Here is a 14,663-nt window from a genome sequence, read left to right as displayed (position 1 = left end):
ATCTTAAAAAGCAAGTAAGAGAAGTAGAAGGAAAATTGGGAAAAGAAATGAGAGCAATGCAAGAGAATTTTGAAAAAAGAAGAGTCAACGGCTTGGTAAAAGAAGCACAAAATTTCACTGAAGAAAACAAATCCTTAAAAAGTAGAACTGGCCAAATGGAAAAGGAGGTACAAAAGCTCATTAAAGAAAATAATTACTTAAAAATTAGAATGGGGCAATTGGAAGCTAATGACTCCATGAGACATCAAAAAAAGATAAAACAAAATCAAAAGAATGAACAAATAGAAGAGAATTTCTCCTTGGAAAAAGAACTGAACTGGAAAATAGATGCAAGAGAGATAATTTAAGAATTATCAGACTACCTGAAAGCCATGGTAAAAAAAAAAAAAGAGTGTAGACATCATATTTCAAGAAATTATCAACTGCCCTGATATCTTAGATCCAGAAGGCAAAATAAAAATGAAAGAACCATTGATCACCACCTGAAAGATAAACCAAAATGAAAACTCCCAGGAATATATATCATAGCCACATCCCAGAGCTCCCAGGCAAAGGAGAAAATACAGCAAGCAGCCAGAAAGAGACAATTCAAATATTGTGGAACCACATTCAGGATTACACAGGATTTAGCAGCTTCTACATTAAAGAACTAGAAGGCTTGGAGTATGCTATTCCAGAAGACAAAGGACTTGGGATTATAACCAAGAATCACCTTTCCAGCAAAACTGAATGTAATCTTTTTTTTTTTTTTGGGGGGGGGGAATGGATATTTAATGAAATAGAGGACTTTCAAGAATTCCTAATTAAAAGACCAGAGCTGAATAAAAAGTTTGATCATCAAATACAAGACTCAAGAGAAATACAAACAAGAGAAAAGAGAAACACAAAAAAGTAAACAAGAAACAAGAAAGAGAAAACATAAAAGATTCAATGAAGTTAAACTGTTTATATTCCTACATGATATGATGATATTTGTTTCTCTTAAGAACTTCATCACTATAGGAGCAATTAGAAGGTGTGAACATACACAGAGAGTGTGGGTGTGAGTCGAATATGATGGCATGATATCCAGAAAAAAAAAATTAAGGGATGAGAAAGATTACATTAGGAGAAGAGGGAAGGGGAAGAGATAGAATGAGGTAAATGATCTCATATAAAAGAGGGGTGAAAGAATTATTACAGTGGAGGGGAAGGTTGGGGGATGGTGGGCAATGCTTGAACCTTGATCTCATCAGAACTGGCTCAAAGAGGGAATAACACACACTCAGTTGAATATAGAAATCTATTTTGCCCCATGTGGAAGTAAAAAGAGACAGGGAGGAGACTGGTAGAAGGGAGGGTGAATTGGGGGTGGCGATCATAAAAAACTTAAAAGGAGGGGGAAACTGAGGGAAGCTCCAAGCACAGGGAAAGGCCCAAATCAGAGGCATCAGAAAGAATCATGGCCTCATATCTTACTTCAAGTATTTCAGAAGAGATGATGTGTTCCATCTGCCCAGATTTTTTTCTCTTGTGCCATGTCTATAGAATGTGGTCGCAATTTCTGCAACAACTGTATCCTTCAGTACATTTATTCAGCTTATGGGGACATTTAAATGTCCTGAGTGCTGGAAAATTTGTGCTGTGAAGAATCTCTGGCCCAATCAACAACTGTGTATAGTAGCACAGTCCTTCAAATTGCTCTAATCTCACTTGAGGAGGAGCTTGAATCAGAGAAAAGTGATCAAGACAAAATTCCATGAGGAATTCAGTCTGGATCCTGAAACTGCCCATCCTGGAATCATCACATCCACAGATATGAAAACAAAGATTCATGGAAGAAGTTGCATTGCACTGCAGAGAGATGCAATTTATGTGGTCCTGTTCTAGCAACTCAGAGCTTCATGTCTGGAAGACACTATTGGGAGGTGACTGTGGGAAACAGTTCTGCTTGGGATGTTGGTCTTTTTAAAAACTCTGTAAAAAAAAAAAATTGGAGAGGTTTCACCATCTTCTTCTACTGGATACTGGCTTCTGCGTCTAAGATAAAATACCTGTATAGTCTGTACCACACCTAAGACCAGAATTCCCTTAAAAGAAAAACTCTACAAAGTAGGGATATTTTTGGATTATGAGGCAGGAGACATAGTGTTTTATGATGCAGACAGTAGATGCCACGTCTATACATTAACCAGCTCCTTTTTTTGAGACTCTCTGGCCTCTATTTTCCATTGGTCTCTACTCTAATAATGAAAATATTCTAACTATTCACCCAATATCAGATGAGGCTGAAGAAACCACAGAGCATGATGATGATGATGACACTTGCTTCATGACACTTCCTGACATTTCTTCCAGTCCCTGCACTCTGTATATGATTTTTTGTTCCTATATTGTAATGTACTTCATTTAGGGAGCAGGGAGAAATTTGCCTTATTTTGTAATATTCAGGCAATGAACTGAATACTAGGGGGAGGTCAGCATAAGATATATGGATAGTCCACAGATGAGAGACAGAATATGCTTAATAAACTATAAGAGTTTAGAAAATTCAAAAACGAGAAAGTTGATTTCCAAAAGACATAGATGGAAAGACCAATGACCCACCAAAGAATCAAAAGTAAACAAAACAAAATTATAAAGATCAAGTGGGACTCAAATGAAGAGGTATGAAAATATACTCCCAATCTACAACTTGATGGCAGTAGGAGGTCCACAGATATTACACACTGCACATGTTTTGGGGCTTTCTCAATCTATTGATTAATTATGCTGATTTTTTTTTCTCTCTCTCTCTCTCTAAAAACCAAACAAACCACTATTTGTTTTATGGGATGGCCCTTGGAAGAGGTAAGCAAGGGGACCATACATGGGATACTTTGGTCAGGTAAGAAACAGAAAACATCAATAAAATTAATTTTTTTAAATGGAAAGACTTGCTTGAACTGATACAGAGTGAAGTGAGGAGAAGCAGAAAAAGTTTATTCTCTATCATCAATATTATAAAAATGAACAGTTTTGAAGATTCTTATAAACTGGTTAAAAGTCAAATTAATAGAACCAAGGAAAGGATTTATACAATAAGAACATTGTGGGGGAAAAAAAAACAACTTTGAAAGCTAAATGAACTATAGTCAATAGAATGACTATCTGTGATTCCAGGGGATTGGTCATGAAACATGCTATCCATTACAGAAATGTAAAAAACATAAGGTATAGAATGAGACATACATTTTTTATTCAACCATTGTGGGAATTAGAATTTTATTATACATATTTGTTACAATAAAAAATTTTCCCCCATGCAAAAAAAAAAAAACTTGTAAGGAAGGACAGGGTGAAAGGTAAGAAAGAAGAATAAACAAGGGAAAAATAGGATGGAGGGAAATACAGTTAATACAGTTAGTTATCATAACTGTGAATGTGAATGGGATTAACTCACCCATAAAACAGAAGCAGATAGTAGAATGAATTAAAAACTAGAATCCTACAATATGCTGTTTACAAGAAACATGTCTGAAGCACACAGACACAGAACGAAGATAAGTGCCTGGAGCAGAATCTATCATGCTTCAGCTGAAATTCAAAAAACAAAAAGCAGGGGTAGCAGTCATGACCTCAGACAAAAGAAAAGCAAAAACAGATCTAATTAAAAGAGATAAAGAAGGAAACTATATCTTGCTAAATGGTACCATAGACAATGAAGTAATATTAATACTAAACAAATATGAACCAAATGATATAGCGTCTAAGTTTTTAAATGAGACCTGAAATGAGTTACAGGAGGAAATAGACAGTAAAACTATACTAGTGGAAGATTTCAACTTTCCCCTCTCAAAACTAGATAAATCTAACAAAAACAAACAAACGAACAAGAAAGAAGTTAAGGAGGTGAATAAAATTTTGGAAAAGTTAGATATAATAGACCTCTGAAGAAAATAGAATGGGAATAGAAAGGAATATACCTTTTTCCCAGTGGTACATGACACCTACACAAAAATTGACCATGTATTAGAGCATAAGAACTTGACAACCAAATGCAGAAAACCAGAAATAGTAAAGGTATCCTTTTCGGGTCATAATGCAATAAGATTACAATCAGTAAAAGGTAGTTAAAAATAGATTAAAATTAATTAGAAATTAAATAATCTAATCCTACAGAATAAGTGGATCAAAGAACAAATCACAGAAACAATCAACAATTTCACTAAAGAGAATGATGACAATGAAATAACATACCAAAATTTATGGGATGCAGCCAAAGCAGTACTTAGAGGAAATTTTATATCTCTAAATGCTTACATCAATAAAATAGAAAAAGAGTAGATCAATGAATTGGACATACAACTAAAAAAAAAACACTATAAAAAGAACAAATTAAAAATCCTCAATTAAATACCAAAGTGGAAATCCTGAAAATCAAAAGAGAGATTAATAAAGCTGAAAATAAGAAAACCATTGAACTAATAAATAAAGCTAGACAGTGATTATATGGGGAAAAAAACAATAAAATAGAGAAATTGTTGGTTAATTTTATTTTAAAAAAAGGAAAGAAGAAAACCAAATTACCAGTATCATTCACTACCAATGAAGAGGAAATCAAAACAATTATTAGGAGCTATTTTGCCCAATTATATGCCAATAAATCTGACAATCTAAGTGAAATGGATGAATATTTATAAAACTGTAAATTGCCCAGATTAACAGAAAAAGAAATAGAATACTTCAATAACACAATATTAGACAAAGAAATTGAACAAGCCATCAATGAACTCTAAAAGAAAGTCCCCAGGACCAGATGAATTCACAAGTGAATTCTACCAAACATTTAAAGAACAATTAATTTCAATACTATATGAACTATTTGGAAAAATAAATTAAGAAGGAGTTATACCAAGTATGGTGCTGATACCTAAACCAAGAAGAGTGAAAACATAGAAAGAAAGCTAGAGACTGGGCCTATACAACTTGCAGCCCACCAAAGGGTTTCAGGCAGCCCTCAAAAATTTTAGAGGAAAACATCCTCTACATTTTTCACAGGCTGTGTGAAATCCTTTGGCACGCCCGCAGGGCTGCAGGTTGTGCAGGCCTGCTATGGACCAATTCCCTTAATGAATGTTGCTGCAAAAAAATTTTAAATAAAATAGTAGCAATATAACATAAGGATCATAGACTGTGACCAGGTGGGATTTATACTAGGAATGTGGGCTGGGTTCAGTATTAGGAAAACTATCGGCATAATTGACCATATCAATAACAAAAGCAATAGAAATCATTATTATCTCAATAGATACAGAAAAATCCTTTGACAAAATACAACACCCATTCCTATTAAAAAACACTAGAGAGCATAAGAACAAATGGAGTTTTCCTTAAAATGATAGGTAGTATGTATCTAAAGCCATCAGCAAGCATTATCTGTGAGGAGGATAAGCTAGAAGCCTTCCCAATAAAATCAGGGGTGAAGCAAGGATGCTCATTATCATCACTATTATTCAATATTGTATTAGAAATGCTAGCTATAGCAATAAGAGGGAAAAAAGAAATTGAAAGAATTAGGATAGGGAATGAGGAAACAAAACTATCACTCTTTGCATATGATATGATGGTGTATTTAGAGAATTCTAGAGAACCAATTAAAAACCTATTCAAAATAATTAACAACTTTAGCAAAATTGCAAGATACAAAATAAACCCACATAAGTCATTAGCATTTCTATATATTACCAACCAGCAGCAAGAAATAGAAAGAGAAATTCCATTTAAAATAACTGTTATAATGTAAAATGCTTGGGAGTCTACCTACTAGACAAACTCAGGAACTATATAAACACAATTATAAAACACTTCTCACACAAATAAAGTCAGACATAAACAATTGGGAAAAAAATTAATTGCTCATGGGTAGGCTGGGCCAACGTAATAAAAAATGACAATTCTACCTAAGTTAATCTACTTATTCAGTGCCATACCAATCAAATTACCAAAAAATTATTTTATGGAACTGGAAAAAATAATAAAATTCATCTGGAAAAACAAAAGGCCAAGAATAGCAAGGGAATTAATGGGGGGAAAAAATGTGAAGGAAAGTGGCCTAGCCATACCTGATCTCAAACTGTATTATAAAGCAGTAATTATCAAAACAATCTCGTACTGGCTAAGAAATAGTGTAGTGGATCAATGGAATAGATTAGGTACACAAATATACTGTAGTAAGTGACCATAGTAATTTAGTATTTGATAAACCCAAAGATTTGAATTTTGGGGACAAAAACTAATTACTTGACAAAAACTGCTGGGAAAACTGGAAAACAGTATGGCAGAAGAAACTAGCTATAGACCAACATCTTATACCTTACACCAAGATAAGGTGAAAATGGGTACATGATCTAGACAGAGATACCATAAGCAAGTTAGGAGGACGTGGAATAGTTTATATGCCAGATCCATGGATAAGGGAAGAATTTAGGACCAAACAAGACACAGGGAGCATTTCAAAATTTAAAATAGATAATTTTGATTCTATAAAAATGAACAAAGTTTTGCATAAACAAAACTAATGCAACCAAAATTAGAAGGAAAGCAGAAAACTATGAAAAAATAATTACAACAAGTAGATCTGATAAAGGCCTTGTTTCTCAAATATATAGGGAACTGAGTGAGAATTCATAAGACTATAAGTCCTTCCCCAATTGGTAAATGGTCAAAGGTTATGAACAGTTTCCAGAAGAAATTAAAGGTATCTATATTCATATGAAAAATGCTCTAAATCATTATTGATTAGAGAAAGGCAAATTAAAACAACTCCAAGATACCATCTCACACTCATCAGATTGGTTAATATGACAGAAAAGGGAAATGATAAATTTTGGAGAAGATGTGGGCAAACAAGGACACTAATGCATTGTTGTTGGAGTTGTGAACTGATCAACCATTCTGGAAAGCAGTTTGGAACTGTGTCCAAAGAGCTATAAAACTTTGCAAATCCTTTGATCCAGCAATACAGCTACTAGGTCTGTATCCCAAAGAGATAAAAAAAAAATGGAAAACAACCTATCTGTACAAAAATATTTATAGCAACTCTCTTTTTTTGGTGGCGAAGAATTTGAAGTTGAGAGGATGTCCATCAGTTGCAGAATGACTAAACAAGTTGTGGTATATGATTGTAATGAAATATTATTGTGCTGTAAGAAATGATGAGCAGCGTAGTTTTAGAAAAACCTGGAAAGACTTACATGAACTGATGCAGAGTGAAGTGAGCAAAACCAGGAAAACATTGTACACATAATAGCAATATTGCATAATGAGCAACTGTGAATGATTTAGCTATTCTCAGCAAAACAGTGATCCAAGATGATCCCAAAGCCCATGATGAAAAATGTTATCCACCTGTAGAGAAAGAACTGATGGAGTCAGAATGCAGACTGAAGCATACTATCTCTCTCTCTCTCTCTCTCTCTCTCTCTCTCTCTCTCTCTCTCTCTCTCTCTCTCTCTCTCTCCCTCCCCCTCCCTCCTTTCCTCCCTCCCTCTCCCTCTCCCTCTCCCACTCCCTCCCCATCTCTCACACACACACACACACACACACACACACACACACACACACACACACACGCAGCACTTAGCACAGTGCCTGGCACATAGTAGGCTCTTAATAAATGTTTATTGATTCATTGACTCAATCTGACTCTAATCCTCAGACTAAGACATAAAACATGGGAGTCAGAAGACCTGGGATTGATCTAACAATATTCAGCCCAAACCCCCCTAATATAACTCTCTAGGGTAGGAGTTTTTAACTTTTTCTGTGTTATGGACCCCTTGGTCAGTGTTTGAGGAAGCCTATGGATCTCTTCTATTATAAAGGTTCTTCTTACCTCCAAAAGTTTAAAAATATAAAAGAGAACCTATAACAAACAAGAGATTTAATCTCTCTAGTTGTGGAAAGGTACATCTGGTAACCTGATATTTATGACAGCACAAATAATCCAATGATATGGTCCAAGTGCAAGTTCTTCTTTGATCTCTTCTTACTGCTCAGTACCCTGCAACCACAACTATCTCTCCCACACAGTATATATTTGACCACAGGATACAAGGTCATGTTCTCAGACGTGTACTAGGGATGTTGTTTTTCATTTGTAAAAAGTTCACTGTAGGACCTATAATTTTGTGACTCTTTAAAGCAAAGGTCAGCCACCCAGTAACCTGTAAGTGAAGCCAGTTGTCCAACAATTCCCTAGTTTCCACCAGATACCTCCAGAAGAAGCAGAGGGAGCAGGAATAAAGTAAAGAGAGGAAAAAAAGGAAAGAGGGAAGGAGAAAAGAATGAGAGAGAGAAGGTAACAGAGAGGAAGGAAGAGAAATAGAAGAGAGAAGAAAGGACAAAATGAGATGAAGAGACAGAAAGAGGATAAGAGGAAGAGGAGAGAGGGACAAGGAAAGAGAAAAAGATGAGAGATAGAAGGAGAAAAGGGGGGAAAGATGGAGAGGAGAAGAAGGAAAATGGAGAGAAAAATGAAAAGGAGAGAGGGGTTTAAAGTAAGAGAGAGATGAAAAGAGGGAGGAAGAGGGGGTAGAGAAAGGGACAGAAGTGGAACAAGAGTTAAGGAGAACAAAGTTTTGCTTTCTGGTAGAACTGGACATTGTAATCAGCCAGACACTGTCCTTGGTGTCCCTATTCCATTCTCCCTCTCCATAGCATGTGTTTTCCCTGGCCATCTGATAAATATAGAAATACAGGAAAGGTTGGACTCAAGATTTTCTTAAAATCATAGTAAGTGCCAGACTTCTCATTCCAGATAAACTGGTTTAACATGGGGCAACTGATAGTCCTACTGGTAGATTTGATGAGTTTTTTTTTAAAGAATGCATCAGTTTGGCGCAGCTAAGTGGTGCAGTGGATAGAGCAGAGGCCCTGGAGTCAGGAAGATCTGAATTCAAATCTGGCCTCAGACACATAACACTTACTAGCTGTGTGACCCTGGGCAAGTCACTTAACCCCAGTTGCAAAGGAGGAGGAGGAAGAAGAAAGAATAATGATGATGATGCATCAGTTCATGTGGTCTAGTCAACCAAAGACAGAGCAAGGTAGGAATAGATCAGTAACCCTCAAGCTGGCTGTGGAATCTGGCTGATTTGAAGGTTACAGAGGTCCTGCATTGTTTATAAAAATGATCTCTGGAGCCCATTTATTGAACTTACTAGACATAAAAATGCTATACCCCACCCCCAACTTTTGCCTACTACAGTCCCCTAGTGGCAATAGACAAACTGGTTTCTCATAGACAAACTTGTAACACTCGCTTAGGACAAACAGCTTGGAAGATCCCTAAATCAATTTGTCAAGGTAAATTTAGCTGTTGGGGAATGTTTAGATGTCGGGGAGAGGCTTCGGAACACAGGGGCCCATGGTGGAAGATTTCAGTATACTTTAAGACTGTGGAGGTCAACAACGGTAATGGTGAAGATGGCAAATTTGCATGGTCACTTAAGCACACAGTGGAGTAGCTTCTAATTTTAACTAATTATTCTTGCTAATTAAGGAGTGGCTTTAATTAGTTCTAGCTGCCAAAGGAATACAAGTTGCACTGGTGTCTTCTCATTTCCAGTCCCCCAAGACAAAGTCCAGATGGCCTCTCCTTGGATGCAGCTTAGCTCTCAGTCCTTTCTGAATTGAAGCTGCCAAGTCATGTAAGATCCTTAGCCTTTCACTGAGGCTGAGGGGTTTGGAGAGGCTAGTGTAACTACACAAATACATGTCAACTACTTGTTTGCTTTCCAACCAGAAGAATTAAGGTTCTTGTAGAATACGGCAGAAATGATAGTAGCATCATATCTCATACACAACTTCCTGCCGTTCTCTCCTGTTTCTTATACACAGGCACGTTACTTTACTCTCACATTCACTGACTTAATTGATCAGTTTTATCTCATAATAACAGTGATCTTAGATGCAATGCAGATTATTACTTTTTCCTGTGGGTACAGTCATAGGATCAAAAAATTTTGAGCTAAAAGAGAAGGACCTTAAAGATCCTTGGATCCAAGGCTCTTGTTTTACACAGGAGGAAACTGAGGTCCAAGGATATAAATGACTAGCCCAGGTAGCAAGTTGAAGAACCAAGATTCCAACCCAGGTCTTTTGACTCTCAATATATCCCTATTAATCCCTCCTTTTTTCATAGTTCAATCCCAAACTCATATAGAGTGGACTTGTGGTCCTAACAAAAGCTGCATTTCTTAATAGCTAGCATAAACTTTGAATATCCTATGCAGTGTGTTGTAATGGAAAGAATACTGACTGTGGGGTCAGAGGATGTAAGTTGGTTCCACTTTTTTTTTTTTAACTATCTGTGTTGCCTGAGGCAAGTCATTTTACAGGTGAGATTCTTTACCTGTAAAATGAGGGGACTGGACTGAGTAATTATGGTAGATGAATGTAATGGACTGCTATTGTTTCATAAGAAATAAAATAGATAGTTCAAGAGAAACATAGGAAGAGTCATATGAACTGATTCACAATGAAGTGAGCTGAACAAGTAGAACAATTTATATGATAGAAATAACATTGTCAAGAAAAGCAATTTTGGAAGACTTAGGAACTCTGATCCATGCAGTGACCAGCTGAGATTACAGGTAACTGATGAGGAAGCATGCTACCCACTCCTGACAGAGAAATGATGGCCTCAAACTGTAGAATGAGGCATATTTTTGGACATGACCAATGTGAGAATTTGTTTGGCTTGTCTATGCACATTTGCTACAAGGGTTTTGTTGATTTCAAAGTGGGTGATGAGTTTCCACTCAATAGTTCTGTCATCATAGAAGGAGTAGCACTTGAGAGTGCCCTCCTCTGAAGACACCTGGTAAAACACCAGCAAAGGGACAGAGGCTAAAACAGCCACCAACCACACCAGGAGGCTGACAGCCATGCCCTTCCTGGTCGTCCTCACCTTCAAGGCATAGACTGCATGGACGATAGCCAGGTACCTGTCCATGCTCATGATGGTGATGAAAAAGATGCTGCTGAAGAAGCCGATGTAATAAACTCCTGAGATGACCTTGCATATGGTGTTCCCAAACACCCACTGGTCCAGAGTGTAGTGTGTCAGGAAGGGGAAGGAGAACACGAAGAGCAGGTCGGAGATGGCCAGGTTCAGCAGGTACACATCAGTCATGCTTCTCAGCTTCTTATGGGCTACCAGAACCAAAATGACCAGGGCATTCCCCAGCAGGCCAAAGACAAAGAGGAGGCAGTAGAGCAAGGCAAGAAGCAGAGAGCTGGAATGTAGTGTGGCAGGAGCTGGCCAGCATGTCTGGATAATAATCTTCTGTGGTCATGGACCCATTTGGCTCCAGGGTGTAATCCATTCCAGCTCCTGATTTCACCTAATCTTAGTTCTCCAAGGCAGTCTGTAGATCTTCCCTTTCCTAACTTGAACTGTCAGACTATTTCTCAGTTTTTAGGAAACAGCTTCCAATGAAATATACGTCCACAGTATGGGTGTGTTTGCCATAAGCTAGATTTAGCTAAAAGAGGAACCGCTATCAAAGGTTGGTTCCTCCCCTCATCTTCCATTTCCCCCTCAGTGTTCTGCAGCATTTGGTTTCTTTTTAATACCTTACATCAAGTACCTCTCAACCTGATTCTAATCTCTTCACATCCACATCCATACTCTTTAGGTACGGGTCCCGGCACTGGTAAACCCTAGCAGCTTATGGTGCCATGCCAAGAAAACTTAAATCACAAAAACTTCACACAGAACATTGCCATGTTAGATCTTGGTCCAAAACCCACTCTTGGCAACACTGTTTATCTTTTAGATTTTTAGATTTTATCTTTTAGATTGATCTTTTAGAGTCAGTGTGGTATAGTGGGTAGAAAGTGAACCTCTAAGTCAGGACAACGTGGGTTCAAGTCTTGCCCTTTAAGCATACTGGGTCTGTGACCCTAAGCGAGTCACTTAACCCTAACCTTTGGCAGGAGGTCTTTCTTAGTCTCCTCCCCTCCTGCCCACTCAGAGGCAAGTCATACAGAAATCCTTTTGGTCTTTAGTGTGCAAAGGAATGGTAATTCATTTCCTTTAATGTATTTTTCCCCATTAATAAAACCATAACATTTCTAATGTTAAACCATTTGACAGTGCCAAAGACTTCAGCAGTGAGAACATTTTTCCCCAGGTCTTGATCAAGTAGCTATGACTCCTGGGGAAACAGAGGCTGCAGAAGTCATTGCTAGGTCCCATCTCTGCAACAACCGATTCCCTGCATGCTGGCTGTGGAGATTGGGCTAGGAACAGGGCTATTCCTGGAAATAGGCTATTCCTAGACTGTTGGGCTTAAGATCCTGGACTATTTACATTTGATTTCTAGGGGATGTGGTAGCAGTGATTTGAGTTGCCCATCATGTGATGTCTCCTGTGTCTCTCCCTTATGGTGCCTTGCCATTTTACCTAGGTTTGCTGGGTGGCTAATGGTTAGTAGTTGGTGGGGTTGGTAGACCCATTAGCCACAGGGATTGCTGTCCTGGATGATGGCTGCAGGGGTTAGGATAGAAGTAGGGCCAGTGTTCTGAGGGATGATGCACTCATAGGGCTCCTGGGATTATCTGCCCATTGCTGGCAATTGATGTTGGTGGTGTTGGTAAAGATGGTGGGTTCATTCTTCAAACAGATTGCTCCTGCTTCTGACATATATTGACTATGTGACCCTATGTAAATTGCTTAACCCTTCAAAGTTTTAGGCAACTCCCTACAACTATCAGTTGAGTTCCCTATACCTGTGAAATCACAGTCCATTCTCTATACTTATCCATGTGAAAGCATTTAAAATATATAGCATGTCTCAAAAGTCTTAGAGCCAGTCTAATAGCTTAAAATAGCATTACATTTTTTAGGAAATCCTGTATAATTATGTGATAAGAATTAATATAATCTTCATATGAATAGTTTACCTTACTGACCCTCCTCTTGTGCTGGAAAAAAATGTTTTTTTGCAACATCTGAACAAACTTTCTCTCCTTCCAATCCATTTACAAAGTAGGGATATTTTGACAAATACTCATACTAGGTCAAAACCCAGGATAGAATCTAGGGAATCTTCCTGATGGCTGTGAGCCATGGGACTGCTTAGAGATTTCACTCCCTAGCATCTGAGCCTAAGGCTCAGGTTCTGAGAGCTTCAAGGATCACTCTTATTTCAAGTCTCTGGAAGAGTAGTGCATAAGCAAAGAGAGGTTTGGTTCCAAGAAATAGACGGTATATATTGGGCAGGGGGAAAAGGAGGGACTTAAAAATCACTCTACAGAGGGCTGCAAAAGAGACAGCACCTTAGAATTGGGGGAACTTAACACTTCCTGGAAAGAAACTCTCACTGCCTAAAGCAATATTGAAAGAATGTTTGTCCCTCCTCCTCCCAAAGTGACATTCTCAGTTCACATCAACCTCATTCAAGAAACAGATTTGTATCTGTGTATTTCCCATAATGAGTCAACTCTGAATTCTAGGTGTCAAAATATATAGTGGAAGATGTAGGTAAGATAAGGAAGGATGCAAATGTCATTTATGGTTGATTTTGGAATGTCTTCAGATGCATTTGTCTTTGTCTCTTCTACCTCCTTTCCCCAAGACTGGCCTCAACCCAACCATCTCAGTTCTACCCTGTTTCCAGGAGCCCCAAGCTTGTCCAGGGGTCTGGAGTGAACAAGAGTCCACATCACTGTGGATAATCTTTTGGACAAGAGTTCCCATTGATCTAGAGCTTGAAGAGACATTAGACTTAGTCCAACTTCCCCACTTTATGTATTTTTAAGTTTACTCTTTTTAAAATTTATTTTACTTTATTTTTTGAAAAAACAGGAGAGAGGCACAGATTTGGGCATTTGGCCGATTTGGGCGCTGGCCATGCCCTATTGGTAATACAGCTCCAGGCTCATTACGTCGTGGATTTCATAGTCCCCCAGCGTCACGTGGTCCTTGAACACCATGTACCACTTCTTCAGGACGATCTTGTTCCAACGGGTGCCCGTCTGAGCCGCAACCAGCTTCTTCAGGTCCCCGATGGAGTCGTCGGGGCTGCACTTCACACGGACCTTCTTGCCCGGCCTGTCGTTGCACACAACCTCGATCATGGCTCCTGGACGCCCTGGGCCACCGGCAGCTGCCGCAGGCCTCAGTGCACATGCGCTCTGACACGACCCATCCGAGGGCTGCCTTTTATGGGCGCCGGAAACCGGAAGCCCGAAACCGGAAGCTGCTCTATTACCTTGTGAAAATTGAACTTGGGAACTACTTCAAAGTGATGGCTGTAAGTATGTGGAGCTACAAAGATAGCTGAGAATTGCAGTGTTAGATCATCCAGATGCTCCTGGAGACCGACACACCCTCCTGGAGTCTGCCCTTCAAAACCAGCTATTCCCTTCCAAACTTCTCTCTTCCCTGAAAAACAAGGGATTGGACCAGATGTCCTGCTCTCCCCTTGGACCCTAGCGATCCAGGCCGCCTGCTTTTCTATTCTGACAAGATCTGACTGTGAGCCAGCTGGTCAGAAAGCTAAGGCAGCCAGGGTCTCCAGCACGTGGCACATGTGGAAGCCTTTCCCTAAACTATGACCTTTCCTCTTTTAAGTGGTTTTCCTGAGGTGCTTCTGGTGACTGTAAACTGCATCCTTTCTCTGCCCATTACT

General features: G+C 38.6%; 1 protein-coding gene and 1 pseudogene across 1 annotated transcript; both read right to left on the bottom strand.

The window, feature by feature from the left end:
- Positions 1-10,666: 10,666 nt before the first annotated feature.
- Positions 10,667-11,351, bottom strand: LOC110209021 (C-C chemokine receptor type 8-like). Its single transcript, XM_020987192.1, is given in 2 exon segments — positions 10,667-11,267; positions 11,269-11,351. Coding segments are annotated over 2 exon segments (684 nt in total).
- A 2,489-nt stretch (positions 11,352-13,840) lies between these two features.
- On the bottom strand, positions 13,841-14,109 carry LOC110209216 (ubiquitin-like protein 5 pseudogene; annotated as a pseudogene).
- Positions 14,110-14,663: the final 554 nt, after the last annotated feature.

The sequence above is a fragment of the Phascolarctos cinereus genome, unplaced genomic scaffold (assembly GCF_003287225.1).
Source record: "Phascolarctos cinereus isolate Bilbo 61053 unplaced genomic scaffold, phaCin_HiC Scaffold_1;HRSCAF=81, whole genome shotgun sequence".
NCBI lineage: Eukaryota > Metazoa > Chordata > Mammalia > Diprotodontia > Phascolarctidae > Phascolarctos > Phascolarctos cinereus.
This window is presented reverse-complemented; position numbering and strand designations above follow the sequence as displayed.